At 52.9% G+C, this 19234-nt stretch overlaps 9 protein-coding genes across 9 annotated transcripts; 5 read left to right on the top strand and 4 right to left on the bottom strand.

Annotated features, from left to right (window-relative positions):
* Window positions 1-1494: 1494 nt before the first annotated feature.
* Window positions 1495-2371, top strand: AB675_11289 (Nicotinamide/nicotinic acid mononucleotide adenylyltransferase 2; the record flags this gene model as incomplete). Its single annotated transcript, XM_018140119.1, has 2 exons — window positions 1495-1732; window positions 1782-2371. 2 exons carry the CDS (start codon window positions 1495-1497, stop codon window positions 2369-2371), a joined length of 828 nt encoding a protein of 275 aa, XP_018000098.1.
* A 735-nt stretch (window positions 2372-3106) lies between these two features.
* On the bottom strand, window positions 3107-4103 carry AB675_11290 (uncharacterized protein; the record flags this gene model as incomplete). Its single annotated transcript, XM_018140121.1, has 2 exons — window positions 3107-3918; window positions 3971-4103. 2 exons carry the CDS (start codon window positions 4101-4103, stop codon window positions 3107-3109), a joined length of 945 nt encoding a protein of 314 aa, XP_018000113.1.
* Window positions 4104-4916: 813 nt separating this feature from the next.
* AB675_11291 (uncharacterized protein) lies at window positions 4917-5501 on the bottom strand (the record flags this gene model as incomplete). Its single annotated transcript, XM_018140122.1, has 1 exon — window positions 4917-5501. One exon carries the CDS (start codon window positions 5499-5501, stop codon window positions 4917-4919), a length of 585 nt encoding a protein of 194 aa, XP_017999966.1.
* Window positions 5502-6917: 1416 nt separating this feature from the next.
* AB675_11292 (uncharacterized protein) lies at window positions 6918-7454 on the bottom strand (the record flags this gene model as incomplete). Its single annotated transcript, XM_018140123.1, has 1 exon — window positions 6918-7454. One exon carries the CDS (start codon window positions 7452-7454, stop codon window positions 6918-6920), a length of 537 nt encoding a protein of 178 aa, XP_018000018.1.
* Window positions 7455-7882: 428 nt separating this feature from the next.
* AB675_11293 (uncharacterized protein) lies at window positions 7883-9148 on the bottom strand (the record flags this gene model as incomplete). The annotated part of the gene is made up of 2 exons (XM_018140124.1): window positions 7883-8911; window positions 8960-9148. The coding sequence occupies 2 exons, from the start codon at window positions 9146-9148 to the stop codon at window positions 7883-7885; spliced, it is 1218 nt and encodes a 405-aa protein (XP_017999870.1).
* Window positions 9149-9738: 590 nt separating this feature from the next.
* Window positions 9739-10884, top strand: AB675_11294 (Autophagy-related protein 3; the record flags this gene model as incomplete). Its single annotated transcript, XM_018140125.1, has 2 exons — window positions 9739-10262; window positions 10314-10884. 2 exons carry the CDS (start codon window positions 9739-9741, stop codon window positions 10882-10884), a joined length of 1095 nt encoding a protein of 364 aa, XP_017999919.1.
* A 307-nt stretch (window positions 10885-11191) lies between these two features.
* AB675_11295 (Glutaminase) lies at window positions 11192-12589 on the top strand (the record flags this gene model as incomplete). Its single annotated transcript, XM_018140126.1, has 1 exon — window positions 11192-12589. One exon carries the CDS (start codon window positions 11192-11194, stop codon window positions 12587-12589), a length of 1398 nt encoding a protein of 465 aa, XP_018000149.1.
* A 774-nt stretch (window positions 12590-13363) lies between these two features.
* Window positions 13364-14962, top strand: AB675_11296 (uncharacterized protein; the record flags this gene model as incomplete). Its single annotated transcript, XM_018140127.1, has 1 exon — window positions 13364-14962. The coding sequence occupies one exon, from the start codon at window positions 13364-13366 to the stop codon at window positions 14960-14962; it is 1599 nt and encodes a 532-aa protein (XP_017999826.1).
* Window positions 14963-15469: 507 nt separating this feature from the next.
* On the top strand, window positions 15470-18879 carry AB675_11297 (uncharacterized protein; the record flags this gene model as incomplete). The annotated part of the gene is made up of 2 exons (XM_018140128.1): window positions 15470-18676; window positions 18724-18879. The coding sequence occupies 2 exons, from the start codon at window positions 15470-15472 to the stop codon at window positions 18877-18879; spliced, it is 3363 nt and encodes a 1120-aa protein (XP_018000065.1).
* Window positions 18880-19234: the final 355 nt, after the last annotated feature.

The following is a 19234-nucleotide window of genomic DNA, read 5'->3' on the forward strand; positions in this document are numbered from 1 at the left end:
ATGAGCGCCAGAACGAGCAGAGAATTGTGGAGATGGCATAGAGAGATAGACAGTGGTGGTAGGCAGATATGATGCAGAGATGGCTAGGCAAGGCAAGGCAATGCAGATAAAAGGCTGTGGTTGCTGAGGTGGAGACAAGAACCGTCAAGTTCAAGTGTGGAAAGCAATGAAGGTAGCAGTTGCAGCGGTGAAGTAATTACCTTGAATCAAGACCCGAGGATGGCTTCAATATAGCGGAGGAAGGAGATGTCGACGGGTATCGTTGCGGGCGGTGGTCGTAGTTTCCGTGCAGTTGGCGTCTGAGTTGTGCAGGTGACAATGCACGAGACTCGTCCATCACGCCGCCATGGTATGGCGAGAGCGATGACTATCGATCGGTGGACGATATGTTCGAGCGACGGGGGAGGATAGCGAGTGTTGGAAGCCAGGTGGTTGAGAGAGATGAGTGTCGTTTCAGCGTCTATCAAATCGTGAGGTTTACCTAAGGCAGTCTGAGGCGATCCCATGCCGCCACCGACGCTACCCCGGCCCACTACTAGTCTATCACGATATAACCTAAGGCTTCGCACGACATCATCCTACAGATCCCACCACTGCTTGCTGCTGGACTGAACACAACATGCCACGGCGCCCTTTGGCTTGCGAACGTCTACCTTCTCAGACTCGGGCAACGAGCATACGCCTGGTGTCCGCCTTGGGAATGCCCATGAATGGCGCTGAGCATTTCCCCGTCCCAAACCCATATCACCACGAGACTGAGGTTTACCCGTATGCGTTCACCAGATCTGCAAGGCTCGTGCGATTAACTGCACTCCAGCAGTATTGATGCTTATCACTATCGTTTGAGCCCTGCTGCCTTCACCAGATCTCCATTCACGTTGAGTTTGTCACCTTGTACGCCTGCCAGCGTAGGCTGTAGAGGACACCTGACTCAATACTGTTGGAGAACAGGTCGGCGGCATAGTAGCCGACTATTGCGTGCCGTGATCGGTGGTGGGGGAGAAAAAAGCAAAGAAAGAGTCTCGACTTCCGTCCCGTTTCCGTAGGTACCTAATTTGCAGTGTAGCTGAGTATGGGTGGTGGGGAGGCGGCCGAGGGGAACAATAAGGATGAGTAACTTTCCCTACCACCTACAATAATATACTTCTCTTTCAGTTCCCTTTCCCGCTCCCTACAACTTCAAGAACTTCCTGAGCCTTCGGGACTGTGTGCATGCGCTCTTCCAGTGGTCTGCAATTTCCTCGACACATCAGACATATACGCTATTATCGTCACCACTCTCAATTCCACCATCCGGCAAGCGCCGCCTACCATACTTCCCACAGCAATCCACTCCCACCCGTCCGAGCAGCACTCCTAGCATCAGCTCCGCCCAACCGATTGCGGCCATTCTCTCATCCTCATAGCGACGCATTACACGCTCAGAAGCGCCGCTTCTCTGCGGCCCAACACCGCCACACCAGACTACAAGCCGTCCTTGGTGAAGCCGACGACATGGACGCATACAACTTCCCAGAGGCTCGTCTCAAGAAGAAGCTAGATGACCCCTCAAAGACGCCTCTACTTCTGGTCGCTTGCGGCTCATTCTCACCCATAACATTCCTACATCTGCGCATGTTCGTCATGGCTGGCGACTATGTGAAGCACAACACACAATTCGAGGTTGTCGGCGGCTACTTATCACCTGTATCGGACGCTACCGGAAGCAAGGTCTGGCGCCAGCAGAGCACAGGTAAGTCTGATATATCTCGTATTAACATTCTGAGCTGACACATGCAGAGTTGCAATGTGCCAGCTCGCCATCGACAAAGCCTCGCACTGGCTAATGGTCGATACCTGGGAAGCCGAGAAGAAAGAATACTCGCCAACCGCCCACGTACTCGACCACTTTGACAATGAAATAAACCAGATCCGCAAAGGTATCGATGCTGGCGACGGCACTCGCAAACAAGTACGCATCGCTCTGCTCGCCGGTGCCGATCTGATTCAGACCATGTCCACGCCTGGTGTCTGGAGTGAGGCAGATCTCGACCACATCCTCGGACGCTATGGCACATTCATCATCGAGCGCTCAGGCACCGATATCGACGAAGCGCTCGCGAGCTTGCAGCCCTATCGCGAGAACATCCACGTCATTCAGCAGCTCATCCAAAATGACGTCAGCAGCACTAAGATTCGCTTATTCTTGAGAAGGGGCATGAGTGTTCAGTATCTCATTCCAGCGCCTGTCGTCGAGTATATCGAGCAGAATCATTTGTTTGGAGAGGACGGGCGCACTTCCAGCATCCCTTCGGCGCCGACATCGGATGGGCCGTTGGAAGAGAGTAAGGGTAAGGAGAAAGCGTCGTCAAGTGCGGCTTCGACGAGCTGAAGAACGAGCACTTGTACCTGATCGGACGACATCAGTCACACATGTCCGGCCACCGTGCAGCGCCACCATATACCATAGATCTGGCGCTCCATTGCTGTGGCAACTCTGCCCAAGAAATCCCGACGACCCACCAACCGCAGGACTGAAAAAAGTATTGGAATCGAGAGCACGGCCAGGAAACGGGCCCAAAGTCACTGTTCTGAAGAAGCGGACAGGGCGCCTTCGTGGCCAGAACGACAGTGGTCCAGGACTAGGTGGAGAAGACGAAGGTAGTAGACAGGACCACACAGCTCACAAGACGTCAAGAAAGCGCAAGCTTGATGCATAGGGGTAAATGGCGGGTTGGAAAGGAGCACAACAGACGCTCGATGACGCATTCACGACAGGCGCATATGATTGCATAAGGGAGGGCGGCTGGCCGATTTAGAGGCCACTGAAAAGGTGATACCCGCATTATCAGATGCATAGGCAGGAATACGAATGACGAACGACAGCGCGAAAAAGTGACTTGAATCAAATCTATTTCTTTTTTTTCCCGTACTTGAGCGGGAGGAGCGCTTCGAACTCTTACAACGCCTACTTGATGCGGCACGTATCAAAAACATGTTGTCTTGTATGCCTAACTGTGTGTAAGTAGCCCGTGCGACCAAGATCACGCCAACGTAAAACCATGCCCGAAGCTCCCCGTGACATCTCACGCGCCTTGATCTCAAGGCAGCGGATTGCGCTCTCCTCCTAATCTCTCAGCACCCTCCCACAGCTGAACTGCGACATTTCCTTCAAACACTGCTCTTCTCCCTCGGCTTGCAACCTACATCGTTCACGATTGCTATTATACATGAAATACACGCATTGTGGATTGTCGACACACTTCTGGATACACTCGTCCCAAGTACCGCCGTTTGACGCAAAGATGTCGGCGTTCATATTATAAGGGTCCCAACGTGTGCCGTTGTTGTAAAATGCGGTGGCGGAGGCAGACGGGAAGATTGTGGTGCTCGATAGGTACTTTGAGCATGTCGTTGGGGCCGATGTAGTTGTTGTGGATGACTCAGTGCTGGTAGGCTCTGCTGACGGCGGTCCTGTGAGGGTGACGTCTGAGGGATCTGGTCCGGAAGATGCCCCGGACTCTGAAGAAGTTTCCATCGTGCTCTCAGACGAAGCCGTCGGGTCAACTGTCACTGTCGGCTCATCGGACGGAGCGACTGTGTCGGTCGTTGTCGACGCACTCGTCGTCGAGCTAGGGCTGGGATACTGATTCGAGCTCTCAGAAGGGATCGTCGGCTCAGTAGGATCGTACGTCGAATTGCCCATCACGTACTCCGTGGCGGTGACGGTGACGTTGGGGTTGATTGTTACTGTGCCATACATCCCTGTCTTGGTCTCTACGATGGTAACGTCCTCGGGGCACGAGCCTGATGGTGTGGCGATGTACGTTGGTGGATTGGGGGAGGCGATCGAGGTTTCTGAGTACGATGGCTCGACTGAGGAAGTGTCGGCGGTCGTCGCTGGTAGGCCATCGTCTATTGAGGCACTGGTAGTGGTGTCTAAGGAGGTGGGTGTCAGCGAATGCTTCCATCTTAACGGCGAGGGAATTACCAGAGTCTTGGCATTGCACGTATGGTACGATCGTAACAAAGAGAATGCACAAAAGCGAGCGGATCATGCTTCCCATGGTGCTGGTAAAGCCTGTTGAGTCGAAGAGATTGAGTGACAGTATGATGGGAGCCATTTATGTGAATTGTAAGTCGCTGCGGTAGTGCCATATTAGTACGCAGCAAAGTCCTGTCTGTGCACAATACCATCCCTCGCTGTGGTTCGTGCGGGTGCATAGGGGTCAGCGAGCCACCTCGTGGTATCTGTCGACCCTGAAATGCATGATACCCTTGAGAACTTTTGCGAGTCAGAGCTTAGGCCAGCGCGTCGCGATGGCGGTCGCGATTGCCGGGAAGCTCAGCTTGGCGAAGATGTGAAGACGTAAGGAGCACTGGCAGCGCGCATGAGATAGCCGCACTCTGGCATGGACAACATCGTGTTGTTGCGAAAGGACATCAAGGCAAAGTAGCACACATTCGTGCTGAGATTGCCTTCCGTGTATCAAACACCACAACCTTCTAATCATTCTGAAATCCCAACTTACTATTGTGCGCTTTTCTGCATCGCCAAAGGCTGTATATCACAAAGATCATATCCGCCGGCGCCGTCTGCAAGCTACCACAAGCTGTGAACTGTGTCATAAGGTTCGATCAAATCGTGTCGATCCGACGATCGGATTCCATGCCACACACTAGGTAAATACCCAGTTACACATTCTGCGACACCTCGCAGAGCCTCCGCTAGAAACCTCCGCTCGCATCAGCAGAACCTGCGACACCATAATTCCTCGCGTCTTGTCTTGCGCCGACACCCTTTCCCGACTTCATATATTCTGTCATTTCCGCTTTTGTCTTTCCTGTATACTGTTGCTTGGCATCAGCAGTCATCCAAGAGGCGACATTGTCGTGGTGTTAGGAAGCTGGCGACGCAGACTGCTTGGGTTGCAGCCCTACTCGCTACCCACCTTTCTCATTTCTTCGTCAGAAATCTCCCGTTTCTCGCCACCCTTGAATTTATCGATCCAGCTTCCGCGCTTTTTCTTCTCGTCGCCGACTGGCGGCTCGAGAGAAGAAGAGCCAGTGTCCTGATGATTTATAGGATCATTCGTGGACGCAAATTCCTCCTTTGCCTTGCCAGACGTCGGGTCTACGCCATTAGTTCCGTTGACGCCGTTCATCGCTTGCGAGGAGCCAGCACTGCCGCCACCTGCCATTTTCTCATGCGGATAGCTCTGATCCTTCAGTGGTATATCGTTGGGACCGTCACCTAATGTTTGGTAAGGCTGAAGTGTCGCTCCATCTGGACCGATATCATCACCTGCACTTGACTGACCTGGGTCAATACCAGAGGCATGAGACTGCTGACGCACCGTCTCGTGCGGTGCGTACTCGGTCATCCGTCGCTTCTTCTGGTCGCTGCCTTCATAATTGATTGCTGAGAAATTCGTGTTGACTTTCCTGATTTGTGGACTAGGATCGCCAGAAAGCCCACTCGAGGGGGCTTCACCTTTCAACGAGGATGACCCGCAGCCCATAATTGCTGAATAAATAGAATGTTCACAAAACAGGATCCTTCAAAGAGCCGCGTGGAACTACACTTTGATGGCCGGAAAGCGAACAATTTGCCAGTCCTCGAAGTGATGCAAAATGATGTTTCGATTGAGCAGGATCAGCCGATCGTCACCCCAAACGCCAACAAGAGCTGCCCAAGTCCAAGTATGCGACCGTACCCAGATGTCGAAAAGGATATAAAGTCGGATTGCTCGAGTAGAGGACTAACAGTCCTTCTAGAGAGTCTCAAAATAGATTCGTGCTTGTATGGCTCGACTGGCACGTGGTTTGACGTCGGTATTTCGACGCGGTTCGTTGTTCGCGCAAGCAATATGTAGGTCGCACAATGAGACCCTCGTGACGAATTGACTCCTGTGCTATCCCAATGACTTGCCCCAGTAGATGATGCTGTTCGTTGCGTGCTGCTCACGATGTGCATACATTCAAGTAATGCGAAGGAGGGTCGAAATATACGTCAGCTCCCCAAGGTTATGATAAACCAAGGATAGCTCAGCTCCCAGAAAGAACTTCCGGGGTAGCCGAATGATCAGCAAGGGTGCTAAAAGAAGACATTCGTGGCTGTGCTCAAGCTTCCTGGGGGCGAGGGTGTGCCAAGATCTCAGCTTCCGGGGCTCTTCCTTCTTTGAGTCTGTCGTATTTAACAGGCCATGACATGGCAGCACGCATCCCGCCTACAACTCGACGACTTCCGCTGTTCTGGTCTGTTCTGATCATCTCGGCCTGCATACCCATCTGAAATGCGTCCTACCGATTAGAGTCGATGGCGTTGATCACAATGGGCGCCTGCGTTCGTGTCCAGGGGTGCTTCGGCGAAAGCTTCAGGCCTCGCCTGGACATCAAGTCGATGGCTGGTAGATCGACTGGACTCGCCAACGACCGTCTTGTGTTGACTCGGGTTCTTGCCCATCGCACTTGTGACGATCTGAACTGGAGCTGGTGATGAAGCTTGGGATCTTTGGCAGATAACGATGGTAGGTAGGTAGATAGTGGCTACATCGTCGAAGCATGCAGACGAAGCAGCTTCGCTGCAACTGAGTGTGGGTGTAAGTGCATCCATCATCGTTCCTGCTCCGGATGAGGAGTTGTGTCTCTACCTGGGGAGCTACGACATCGAGTTTGCGATTATCTTTCGCGCTTTGCACTAGAGACCTGATTCGGAGGAAAGAGCGATCGTCCGACACGGTCAGATGGTTAGATCAGTCAGTCGAGAGTAAGTATGAGGTAGGCAAACCACCGCGCTCACAGTAGGAGACGCAGAACATTCAACTGTCCTTTGCTGAAACGCTGTACCTGGCCTATCGTACATCCAATTCTCGATTGAATTGCCAGTAGATCTAACCATGCTAGCTGCCATCACAGTTACATCCCGCCCAACATAGTCACAACTTCTCACCCCCCTTTCCCTTCTCCTTCGCAGCCCTCCGTTTCTCACCCACCTTCGACATCCTATCCAAGCTCTCCTTTGACCAGCACTCCTTCGGCTTGGCATTCTCCTCAAACACCGCCTTCGCATCATGATTCCCCAACTCAACCCACTTCTGCTTCGTCCCGGCATAAATATGCACATCAACCGGCATCCGAGCCGGCTCATCCAGAGTCCCCACCTTGACAACCCTCATGAAATCGCCCGCCGCCGGCTGCCCATACAAGGACCACATGACAACCTTACATTTCGGGCAGCGATGCAAGTGTTGCGCTCGCCCGGATTTGGTGGCGATGGGGGTGACCTCGATGTCCTGGGATGTGCCTGAAGTTAGAGTCATGCGGTCCGACTCGTAGAAGGCGTTGACTGCGAAGGCGGAGCCGGTTTCGCGCTGGCAGTAGGTGCAGTGGCAGCAGTTGACGATTATGGGTGGGGTGGAGAGGGAGTAGCGGATTTGGCCGCAGTTGCAGCCGCCGGTGTAGGGGCCTGACATGCTGGGTTGGCGGCGTGCTTTTGCTGGGACAGGACTGCTTTCAGATCTTGTCGAGTGTTCTCGATTGCTGCCAGTGTTGATCTGTAGATATTTGGAGAGGTAGAGATAATGCTTAGGTAGCTCTTAACTTCACGGATTCCAGCGTACATCTGGGGTACGTAATGCCTCGGCTAAATGGATGGATCGTAAATATTGCTGGATCGAGAAAGGTGAGTACTCCGGATTTGAGATACCATAGGCAGATCTTGAACTGGAACATGCCTGATTGCTGTTTGAATACGCGCAGATCCATTCAGCGCTTTTCTTGTTGCTAAATGCTTACATATGCTTCCGAAAGGGCAAGGTACGAAACGACAGATCGAGGACCTATGCTGAGTACCATACAATGCTTGAGGAAGAGGACGAAACGCTCACACGCAGACCGACGTTTACTTCGCATCTTTCTTCGCGTCGTCTGCAATCTTCTTGCCCTCGTCGAGCTTCTGCTCCAGCACCTTCTTGATGTCCTCGAAAGCCTCCTTCAAGAGCGCTTCTGCCCGATCGCCGTGCTTGTCGCCGACCTCCTTCAGCTGCTGGAACTTCGAACCAATATCACCAGCGTTGGGGATCATCTGGAAATATTTCTCAAGACTGCCACCACCCACACTCTGGCTGGCTTGGTTAGCCTTCTCCTTCGCAAACTTCTCCAGATCCTTTGTGTCTCCCGACTCTGCTGCCTGGCGGACCTGATTCCAGAGATCGTTGAGGTTGGAGTTCTTGAGCTTGTCCTTGTTCTGCTCGACGAACTCCTTGACCTTAGGAGCCTTGTCGAGATAAGGCTTGGCTTGCTCCAGACCCTTGTCCCAAGCTTGATCGCCCAATTTGCGCACATCTTGAATCTTCTCCTCGATGATCCTTCGGATCTGGTCGATCGAGCCAATACCAACGCCACCCTTCACAGCATCCTGGACCTGGTTCCAGGTCTCGTCAACCTTCTTCTTTGCCTCTGGACCATACTGATCGCCCATTCGCTTGAGCTCGTTGAACTTGCCACCGAACTGCTCTTGGACTTCGGGATGCCTCTGCATGACGTCCGATCCGACGTCCTTGGCCAGAGCACCGACATCCTTTGCAGCTGACTGTAAGACTTGCCACGCCTGAACAACTCCGGCCACACTAGCGCCTTCCTTCTTGGTGATATCGGCGAGCTGCTTGTAGGCGTTCTGGACGATCTTGTTGACTTCGTCCTTGTGGTCCTGCGAGATCTTCTCGAGCTCGTCAAAGGTACCATCAACATATTGTTTTGCGCCTGGAATGAGTCCAGCATAGCTGTTTGCCGTTCCTCGTAGCCATTGGATAGCCTCATTGGGAGCAGGAGCTTTCTCTTGAGTCTTCTTGAGTGTGTCGTTCACGTACTTCTTTGCTGATGAATAGCTCTGGACAGCAGTCTTGGCACCAGAGAAGTGATACCAGGAATACTAATGGAGAATGTCAGTCAGGTCAGGATTCTGTGCTGTGAAACATACACCTATTGCCACTGCTGCCAGGCCGCCAGCGACACCACCTGCGATTGCTCCAGAAGCTCCGCCAGCGCCAGCAGGTGTTTCCGGCTTTACGCCCTCAGCGCGGCGACGCGCTGTCTGCGCGAATGTTCGTCTACATTGATGCCGTAACGCTGGGCGCGCGATCCTTGGGGCGGTCCTAATGGCAGACATGATTGAAAGTTATGTGAATTAACCTTGGAGGCAGACGATGACCAGTTCTGGAGAGATTGGAAATGAGAACTCGGGTTTTCAGAAAAGCTATGAAACGCAACTTGAACACGACTGTACCTTGCAGCTGGAACTGACTTCCGCTGTCAGACGTCATGGGTCACCAGTGACGATTCTGTTACGCCACAGCGGACGCCACATTTTTTGCGCCACTACCGAAGCGGGCGACATGGGTCTTCAAGTTGCTCGAGCGTTCGCATGTGTCAACAACTTGTACTGCTACTGTAGCTTCTGTGCATGCGATTACAAAGGACGTTGAAGTCAAGTGAAGCGGTCGACTGATACAAAACTACCTTTTTGCCCCACGTTATTCCCCACGCCTGCTAGCGAGGCTTGGCGGAACTCACGCGTTGCAGTCATGGTGGCCTACGTCGCAAGGCTTCATCGATCATCATACTGCATACTGCACAACTCGCCAGCTTTTTTGTGGTCATCATACAGCGCTGACATCTCTTGATACGCTTCGCACCAGTCCGAAGCCCTTCCCAGTGTGCTGAAGGCATAGACAGCGGGCATATTGCCCCTACCCCACGATGAATCTCCTACACTCCTTCGCCGATAAGGTGCGGGATAGGATCACCCCTGTTTCACACACGTCGACATTTCGATCAACAGGACAGCTCACACCCGAAGAGTTCCTGCTCGCTGGCGACTACCTGGTATACAAGTTCCCCTCCTGGTCATGGTCGGACGCGAGTTCACCTGCGCGGAGAGTAAACTACCTACCCGAAGGCAAACAATTCCTGGTCACGAGGGGTGTGCCATGTCACAGACGACTGGACGACAACTTTACAGGGGCGGGTGGGGCGGCTGACGACTTGGTGCGTGATGGCTTCCTCGGTGGCCCAGAGGAGGAAGGCGAGGACGACGGCTGGCTGCGGACTGGCGGCGCAAGCGAGAAAGAGCAAGAACGACTTCGCGGCCAAGTAACGACCATGACAGACAGTGGCATGGTCGGCAAGAAAGCAGAGGAAGAAGATGACGAGATACCAGATATGGAAGACGACGATGATGACAACGAGGCTATCATCCGCGATAAGTCGCAACCCGGCGCAGCGTATGGTATCCCCTTTCCGCACTTAGTAACGACGGTACTAATGGCATACAGACCTTTACGCACATACACATTGTACATCTCATACACACCGTACTACCGAACCCCACGCTTCTGGCTGTCGGGCTACCTGTCACCGTCCGCCCCACTACCTCCGCAAGCAATGATGGAGGACATTGTGGGCGATTACAAAGACAAGACTGTCACGCTCGAGGACTTCCCGTTTTTCGATAACTCCGTCAAGATGGCTTCCATCCATCCCTGCAAACATGCGTCTGTCATGAAGATCTTGCTAGACCGGGCTGATGCCGCGCTGAAGCTGCGATTGCAGAAGGCAAAAGCTGGCGAAGCACCTGGAAAGGCAGTGACGGGCATGGAAGGACTTATTGACGATACAAGAGGAATGAGTCTGGCGGAGAAACAGAAGCAGGCCCACGAGGCAGGCGTCAAAGCTGCAACTGGTGGCGCTGGTGGTGATGAGTGGGAGGTCCTTGAGCAAGGTGAGGAGACCGAAGAGGAAGAAGGCAAGGTTGCGATCAGGGTGGATCAGTATCTGGTGGTGTTCTTGAAGTTCATGGCAAGCGTTACGCCTGGGATTGAACATGACTTTACGATGGGCGTTTGAACGCATTATGAGCTTACGAAGGATGTTGCATGTGCTGGATTGCGATGTTGCGCATGGGCGGCAGCTCTTGACACTTCTTACACTGCCGTGATACTTGGCTATTATGAGGCCGAAAAAGGCAATCGAGCTGTCACTGCAATTGCTCAGCAAACGTCTAAATGCTACCGCTAAGAAATGCCAAAGTATTGGCACGACTGACTTTGTTCGACCAAGTGAATTTCTTCATACGTCGAGGTAGTGTAGTGATGTTTTTCATTCTTGCAACCTGTAAGTACTACGAGCTACCACAGCAGGCAGCACCTTGAGGATGAAGTCGCCAATTCCCGACTACCTCAACGTCGTCCTGGATAAAGTCCGACCAATCGAAGATGGCCAACCCGCCCAGTACATCAAGACGCTCAGAGAAGCAGACACGTCAAAGCTAGCCGTGGCACTTGTTATGGTAGATGGCAATGTCTACTCAGCCGGTGACGACAAAGTCGAGTTCTCGATCCAGTCCATCTCCAAAGCATTCGTTTACGCCATTGCAATTGAGGATGCCGGGCTACAGCACGTTCTTGAAAGGATCGGTGTTGAACCTAGTGGCGATGCTTTCAACAAACTATCGTTGCATAAGGGCAGTAATCGGCCTATGAACCCTATGATCAATGCTGGGGCCATAACGGCGCATTCGCTCGTATGTCATCCAAACGCTTTAGCGGAGGAACGGACAGATCGAATCTTGCAAATCATGTCTCGGCTAGCGGGCAGACAGCTTCACGTCGATGAGGAGGTCTACGAAGCTGAAATGCAAGATGCTGACCGTAATATGGGCATTGGCTATATGCTCAAAGCAGCAGGCATCATATCATGCAGGCCAGCGGAGGTGGTCAAGGGCTACATACGCCAGTGCTCTATTAACGTCAACGTCCGCGATCTCGCCATGATGGCGGCAACGCTTTCCAACGCCGGCATCAATCCCGTCACTGGCGAAACGATCATGCCGACTGACAGCGTTCGTCAAGTTCTGTCGGTCATGACGACTTGTGGGATGTACGATGCTGCTGGTCAGTGGGTGTCCCAGGTCGGCATCCCTGCAAAGAGCGGTGTCGCAGGCGGCGTAATGGGTGCTTTGCCTGGACAAGTCGGCATTGCTGCCTTCTCACCTAAGCTGAGTGAGAATGGCAACAGTGTGCGTGCGGTGGCCATCTTCGAACAGCTGTCACGCGACATGGGCTTCCACATGATGGATGTTAGCCAAATAGCCAGGGCCAGCGTGAGTACCTCTGTGGCCAAGATCGTGGCAGGCAAATCAGAACCGCATCACCCGAATTGCGATCGGCAAGTGGTCATCTTTGCTCTGCGAGGAGCCGTGCGCTTCGCTGGCTCAGAGCGTCTCACGAGGGCCATTGTGCGGGAGCTTGGAGATCCAGATCCCAAAGATCCTGGGTCTGGAGAGCATGCAGACGCTTGTGCTGTGGTAATTTCGTTGCGAGATGCGTTTTCTCTTAATCCTGTAGCTCGACGGGTCATTCAAGAAAGTATTAAACGTCTGCTTGGGGAGGGCAAGACCGTTGTGGTGATAGATCCAAGCAGCGTCTTGCGGATGGATCTGAGCAGCATTCCGGGATCTCAGCAGCCGCAGATTGTCGATAATCAGACGCAGGCGAGGGAATTCATAGGAGGGACAGGCTGTTCAGCGGTCAGTCAGTCAGATCATTGGTAGAGTGTCATGGCTGCCGGTGCCTGTGCTGTTGTAAGCAGACCAGAAGACCACGTGGCATGGGCGGGAGTTGCCTCGAGAAGGAAAGGCATTTGCATTCTGAGGAGGCAACCACAAACCCGACCCGGCAAGAGCGACGTGTGAGTCTATGATCACAACTGCTTGATTCCGCTGTCAAAACCCTTGACGCTTGTTGACTCGTTCCATTGATACTCGATAAGACTGGTCGACAATGAATACTGGTTCGATTTCGCAGATGATTCATGCGTGGCCTGACGTTCTTGCGGGCGTCAGGCATTCTGATGCTAACTTGTGGCCTGCATGAACATCCGGAACAAAAGTCCTTGCAGAATCAAAGCAGATGGGCGTTCCCAAGGCGGCCTCCCTGGTCGCGTAGCCAGCAAATGGATAAAGAACGATCAATGAGATATCGAAGCAGACAGCAGCCATCGTCACGACTGGTCCCCACCATTGAGGCGCATGCGAGTTGCCGCAAGCCGAGGACCCAATGACGAGGGGCAAAACAAGGATCTGAGTCGACCCATCGCGCCCGCATCAGCTTTCTGACCATCTGAGACCGCACCACATGTTTGCCCTGCCGTGAGTCGTGTACGACTATACCTGTTGTCGACAGACTGCGATGTTGATTCCTTCCTCCATGTCACGAGCAATGAAGGCATTCGGTAGGGAGTGTTCCAATTCACATCGCAACACAACTTCATATATCCCACCGTAGCTCTGATGAGGTGAGAACGTATCGTCACTATCTAGCCCAGTATGTGGTTCGAGACGCGACAAAAGCGCAAGAAAGTCGCAACGGGCAGTCGCCCGTTGCAGCCTGCGCAGCCAATATCTCCACCACCCCCATACGCTATACATACTGTTCAACATGCTTCGTATGGCGGGTATGGACCAGTTGTACCAGTACCGTACCTTCCGCCCCGAGCACCGTCCTACCCTGTCTATCAGCACCCGCAACATGCCACAACAACACTGACGTTGCCGACGAACACCTCGTGTCCACTCGTCAACGCGACAGCCGGATGCTACAACAAGAACGTTGGCCTGTATGATGCTGTGGCAGATAAGTTCTGTGATGTAATATCACAAATTGACGAAGACGAATTCGGTGGAGGAGCTAGCGATTTGTGTGTCCGGATACCCAACATTGACACACACGAGGGATACAGTGCCGACCGCAGACTGGTGCACTTCCAGAAGCCAGTCTCGGAGAAGAAGTCTAAAGAGAAATCGGTTGAGGTCTTCTCTAAGCTCGACCTATACCTCAATTCGACGCTGCCAGCGTCACTTCCGCCCCTACAGCTGTACATACCAACGTACCCCCTGCTTTGCTTGGCTGCTGAATATGCAGCCACGGCGTATCGGCAACCGGCATCCTCGGCTGAGAAGAAGTACTTCGTCTCCGCTGATGGCAGGACTGGAACGAAGGCCATGGTCGTGAAGTCGGTACCATGCGATGACAGAAGAACAATAGTGTTCGCCATACGAGGCACTAGTGTTTTGAGTCTCCGAGATTGGGGCATCAATTTGAAGACTGATCCGGTAACACCGCAGGGCTTCCTTGATGACGAGGGCAACCTCTGTCACGCCGGGTTCCTCAAAGTCGCAAAAGCTATGGTCCGGCCAATAGCCGCCCGTCTTCGAGACATTCTCCAGGAGAATCCGGACCGCGCACATTGCTCACTCCTCATAACAGGCCATTCTGCTGGAGGCGCGGTCGCGAGCCTACTCTTCGCTCACATGCTCTCATCGACAGTGCATTCAGAGCTCAACACTCTCACCAACTGCTTCAAGAGAGTGCATTGTGTCACGTTTGGAGCTCCACCGATAAGCCTACTGCCTCTACAAAAGCCGAACTCTGCCGATTCAAGAATCCGGAAATGCCTCTTCCACTCGTTCATGAATGAGGGCGACCCAGTGGTTCGAGCAGAGCCTGCTTATGTAAGGTCGCTGGTCGATCTACTTGCGGCACCCAACTCATCCTCGAATGGTCAAGTCACAACACAGAGTCAAACGATGAAGCCAATGGCATCACTCGCTACCTTGGGAGCAAGCATGTCTCGCTTGGACCTTTCTTTGAAGCCGATGAAGTCCAAGCAGAATCTCAAGAAAGCTCACAAACAGAAGCTTTGGTGGGATGTTCCGGCTTCTACGCTCTCAAATGCCGGTCGGCTTGTCGTGTTAAGAGTTCCGAAAGGTGTAAGCGAAGCTCAAGGTATTGGCGCATATGTGGTCAGTGATGAAGATTTGAGGCGGGTTGTATTTGGCGACCCAATTATGCATCAAATGGCAGCATACAGAAGACGAATCGAGGCGCTCGCGTTCAGAGCAGTCACTGGCAAGTTGTGTTCTTGAAAATTGGAGATCTACCTACAGGACGTCCCCAAATGTGAACATTGTTCAGTCCGTTGACAGCCTCCAGCGGAATGCGGCGAAACTGTCAAGAGAACCTTATTCACAGCGACATCGAAGACGACGCGGTGCACGATGCCTGTGCTGATCATGGTGCACAGGACGGCCTCTGTGTAGGATCTCGGGCAATTCGGGGCTGCTGTTGTCTTCCCTGATCAACGACAGGGCAACAGCACGTTTTCAGCAGTCAATGCTGGTCAGCAGAATCCTGGTCGATAGCAGTGGACTTTTAGCCTCCTCCTGCCAGAATGCTGTCCCCTTCGAGGCAATCTGCTCGACAGATGTCAGCGCGTTCTTCCCAGCACTGGACATTGTTGCTGGTGAAGACCCACCGATACGTAGAAGCGACAAGTAATGAACATGCAAAACATCAACACAGCCGTGCGGAATACGAGTCACCTTTTTTCATCCAGTGTCATACGCGGTATAGTCATCCTCACTACTACAGCAATGAAGACTTCATCATGGCGCCTCGCTGCCTTTACGACAGCGGGCGTTAACGCCCGGCTCAATCTTCGAGATCTAGGCAGCTCTGATACATCGCCAGCGGGTCCCACGGTGACTGTGCAGCTGCAGCCAGTGTTCTATCAAGAATATTTCTCATGCAACACCGTCATCGACCCGTTCAGAGATGGGCATCCTTTCACCGTCACGGCTGCCCCGACCGAAGTCGAGATTCTATCATATCTGACAACCACGATATTCCCTACTTCTTTATCATTGTGTGTACCTACTTCCACGACGGGATCCATAGCGTCTTCCAGTCTCATCACTAGCACTTCGTCGTTCACGGAATATGCCTCCTCATCCACCTCGAGTCTGTTCTCGTCCACTTCCGGCGGCCTCACCAGTGTATCAAATGCGGTTGGCCCTGGTACGCTACAGTCAACTGGGCTTTCTAGTCTGACCGGGTCAACCACGGGAAGCTCTGGCACGAGTCCGTCAGGCACGGCGAGCTCTAGCTTCAGTTCCTTGTCAGGGAGCTCGAGCGCATCTTCATCTGTCTCGAGCAGCACAAGTACGCTTTTCAGCACCACAGGAAGCTTGGTGACGACCATCGCAGGCACATCCACTTCAGCATTTATTCCGACGACCAGTGTCTCTTCTCAAACTGCGGCGTTCTTCTTTGGACAAGGTCTGCCCGCACAATCGGTCGACAACCTTCCTCAAGAATCGTTCTTTTTCTTGGGCTTCAGTGGTCCTCCAGCCGCAGCAACTGCGGGCAATGCAGTCAAGCGACGGGCTGAACATGCTCGTAGGCAGAACAACGACCCCACAGCATCCCCGGTCACTCTGGCGGATCTCTCTGTACCTACAACACTACCTGGAAGTCTCATCAACGCAGATCTGTGCGATTTCGCCAGCCCCTTGCTTCTCATCAATGGCTCCCTTATACAGTACAACAGAGCCGTTGCGAAAAGCTCGATCGCGACTGATGCAGTACTCGGGTTCCTCAATTCGGGTTCCGACGCTGCTGTCAACATTACTTTCAGCTTGATATCTGGCATCTTGAGCTGGGACACTCCGTCCGATGGCGAAGCTCAGTTTTATCATTGTGGCGGAGACTTGGTGTATGCGCTTTTCAGAGGACAAGCCCCCCAGAATGGATGCGTGAGCGTAGCCGTAGGTGCTATAGCTGGAAGCGTTTGTCGAAACCGGGTGGCATCAACTCGCACTCCCAACCCAACTTTCACAGCTCCCGTGCTTTCTTCCACGAGCAGTACTGTAACGACTTCATCGATCAGCGAGCCGTCTTCCCAGTCAACAGTGAGCTCCCTGTCGGTGCCCGAGAGCACACAATCAGTGGCTACATTGTCTACGACCATCACGCTTGACATCACCACTAGCACTACATCATCGCCGACGTCAGAGATCTCGACGAGCGCAACATTGTCGCCGACGTCGTCTCAATTTCAGTCAGTCGCGCCCTTCTTGAATTCTACGTTCAGCTTCAGCTCCAGCTCCACGACCTCGTCAGAGTTTCAAACGACGACTTCATCCACAGCAGAAGCCACGACCAGTGCTATCTCATCTTCGCTAACTTCAGTGTCCACATTGGTCGTCTCCAGCTTTGACACAAGTACCTCGACCCCTGTAAATGGGTCTTCGTCAGCCACACAGGCCGCTTCTTCATCGAATCAGCCGACTTCCTCCACAGTTCCGGCGATCACAAGCACTAGTGCTACTGCTCCTAGTAGTGTCTCATCCTCGACTAGTATTCTATCTAGCGGAACCACCCCCGTCTCAAATTCGAGTACCACAGACCTGCCTTCGACTAGCTCAAGCATAACGGACAGTGTCAACGCGACATTCCTAAGCTCGACAACAACGAGCAGCAGCTTGTCAAGCTCAGCTGTGCTCAACGCTACGTTCCTCAGCTCGACAACAACGAGCAGCAGCTTGGTAAGTTCAGCTGTGCTCAACGCTACGTTCCTCAGCTCGGCAACAACGAGCAGCAGCTTGGTAAGCTCAGCTGTGCTCAACACTACTTCAAGTGTTATAACGACATCTGCGAATACGACGTCTACTACCACATCGGCTATTGCGTCGCCTAGTACCTCACAGCAGTTCGGCAACTCAACTTCCGCCTCCTTATCGACTACTACCCAAACATCGTCCACAGCAGGCCAGAATTCCACTTCGACGTCATTGCAGACCAGTATCTCTACCCTGAACGCCGCAAGCAGTGCATATAATACAACGCTGAGTGCTCAATTACTGTCGACCGCGACCTTCTCGCAAACGAATGCTACGTCCACCACGGGCACATCAACGACAGCCTGTGCTACAACCCTCATCAGCCCCGTTCCGTCCTGCCCCAGTGGCCAAAACGGAACCCTGTTCACTTCGGGTGCCAGTGTCTATCTCCTCTGTCCTAACACTGATGTAACGAATAGTATCGACCAAGCTGATGTCATACCAAATCCTGGCCAAGCAGCCACCCCAGAGAGCTGTGCAGCCGCCTGCTCTGCTACTCCGAATTGCAAATCCGCGGTATACTATCCTGGTGGCTCGGAAGACTGCTTTCTCAAGGTTGCGGGTTCTGAAGGCGCGGTCAGCCGGGACATTACCAATGCAGTGTTCCTAGTAAGCTCTGGATGTAGTACAGCAACAACTACGCCATCAACTACTCTCTCGAGCTCTCTGATTACAATACCATTGGCGTCCTCATCAAGCACCCCAACAACTCCTCTATCGACTGCATTACTGAATTCCACATCCACCACCGTCGCGTCCAACGCATCCAGTACAACGACGATTACCACATCTTCCACCCCTGTCCCAACCTGTCCGTTTGGAGGAAACGGCACCGTGATCACCTCCGGAACAGACCTATTCCTCCTCTGCCCCAGCACCGACGTAACAGGAGGCAATCTTGATGTAATCCCACAAAGCCCGGCCTCGGCTCAGAGCTGCGCGAATGTCTGCGCAGCGAACGCGGACTGTAGATCTGTTGTGTACTTTCCGATGGCACCAGACACCTGCTATCTCAAGACTGGTAGCTTCGGTCAAGCTACGCCGAGTGCCAACTTTGGCGCGTCGCTGGGATACACTAGCGCATTGTTCTTGCTGAATCCTCCAAGCGCGAGCACGATATCGACGACCACAAGCGGCACCAGCATCACGACCACCTCGACTATAAGCACGTCATACACCGTGAGTGTGGTGCCCCAAGCATAAATCGCCTGCTGATTCTTTCAAAGATCACTTCATCAACAGCGCCATCAGTCACGCAGTTCCTTCAAACCATCTATGTCACCGGTGGCTTAGTGTCCTTTACAAGTACAATAGCTACAGTGGACGCTTTCGGCAACCCAACTTCGGTCGTTGTCGTGGGAGTGCCCGAGCCAACCACATAATCCACCACATCCGCGACTTATATCTTTAGCCCAGGCCGTGACGGCGCAATTAGAGTTTGATAGAGATAGGTGTCACGAGGGGCTGGACGACGAGCCAGTGGCGCAGGACTGGCGACGATTGTTCATAACGAAAGGGGGTTCTCTACGTGCATAGGTCGTAGGCAGAGAGGTCACAACAACCTTGTACTTCATGACGTCTTTTAACCATAAGCGATATCTCGGCAATTACTTTAGACCATCGTTTTCTTCTGCACAGATCCGGATCATGAAATAGCAATCACCTACGCTACGCAAATGAATTGAGATGTTTGATTAATGAGTTTGATACATACACAGCCCTCGCCCGCATTTACTG

Source organism: Cyphellophora attinorum, assembly GCF_001299255.1.
Source record: "Cyphellophora attinorum strain CBS 131958 chromosome Unknown Contig13, whole genome shotgun sequence".
Classification (NCBI taxonomy): domain Eukaryota; kingdom Fungi; phylum Ascomycota; class Eurotiomycetes; order Chaetothyriales; family Cyphellophoraceae; genus Cyphellophora; species Cyphellophora attinorum.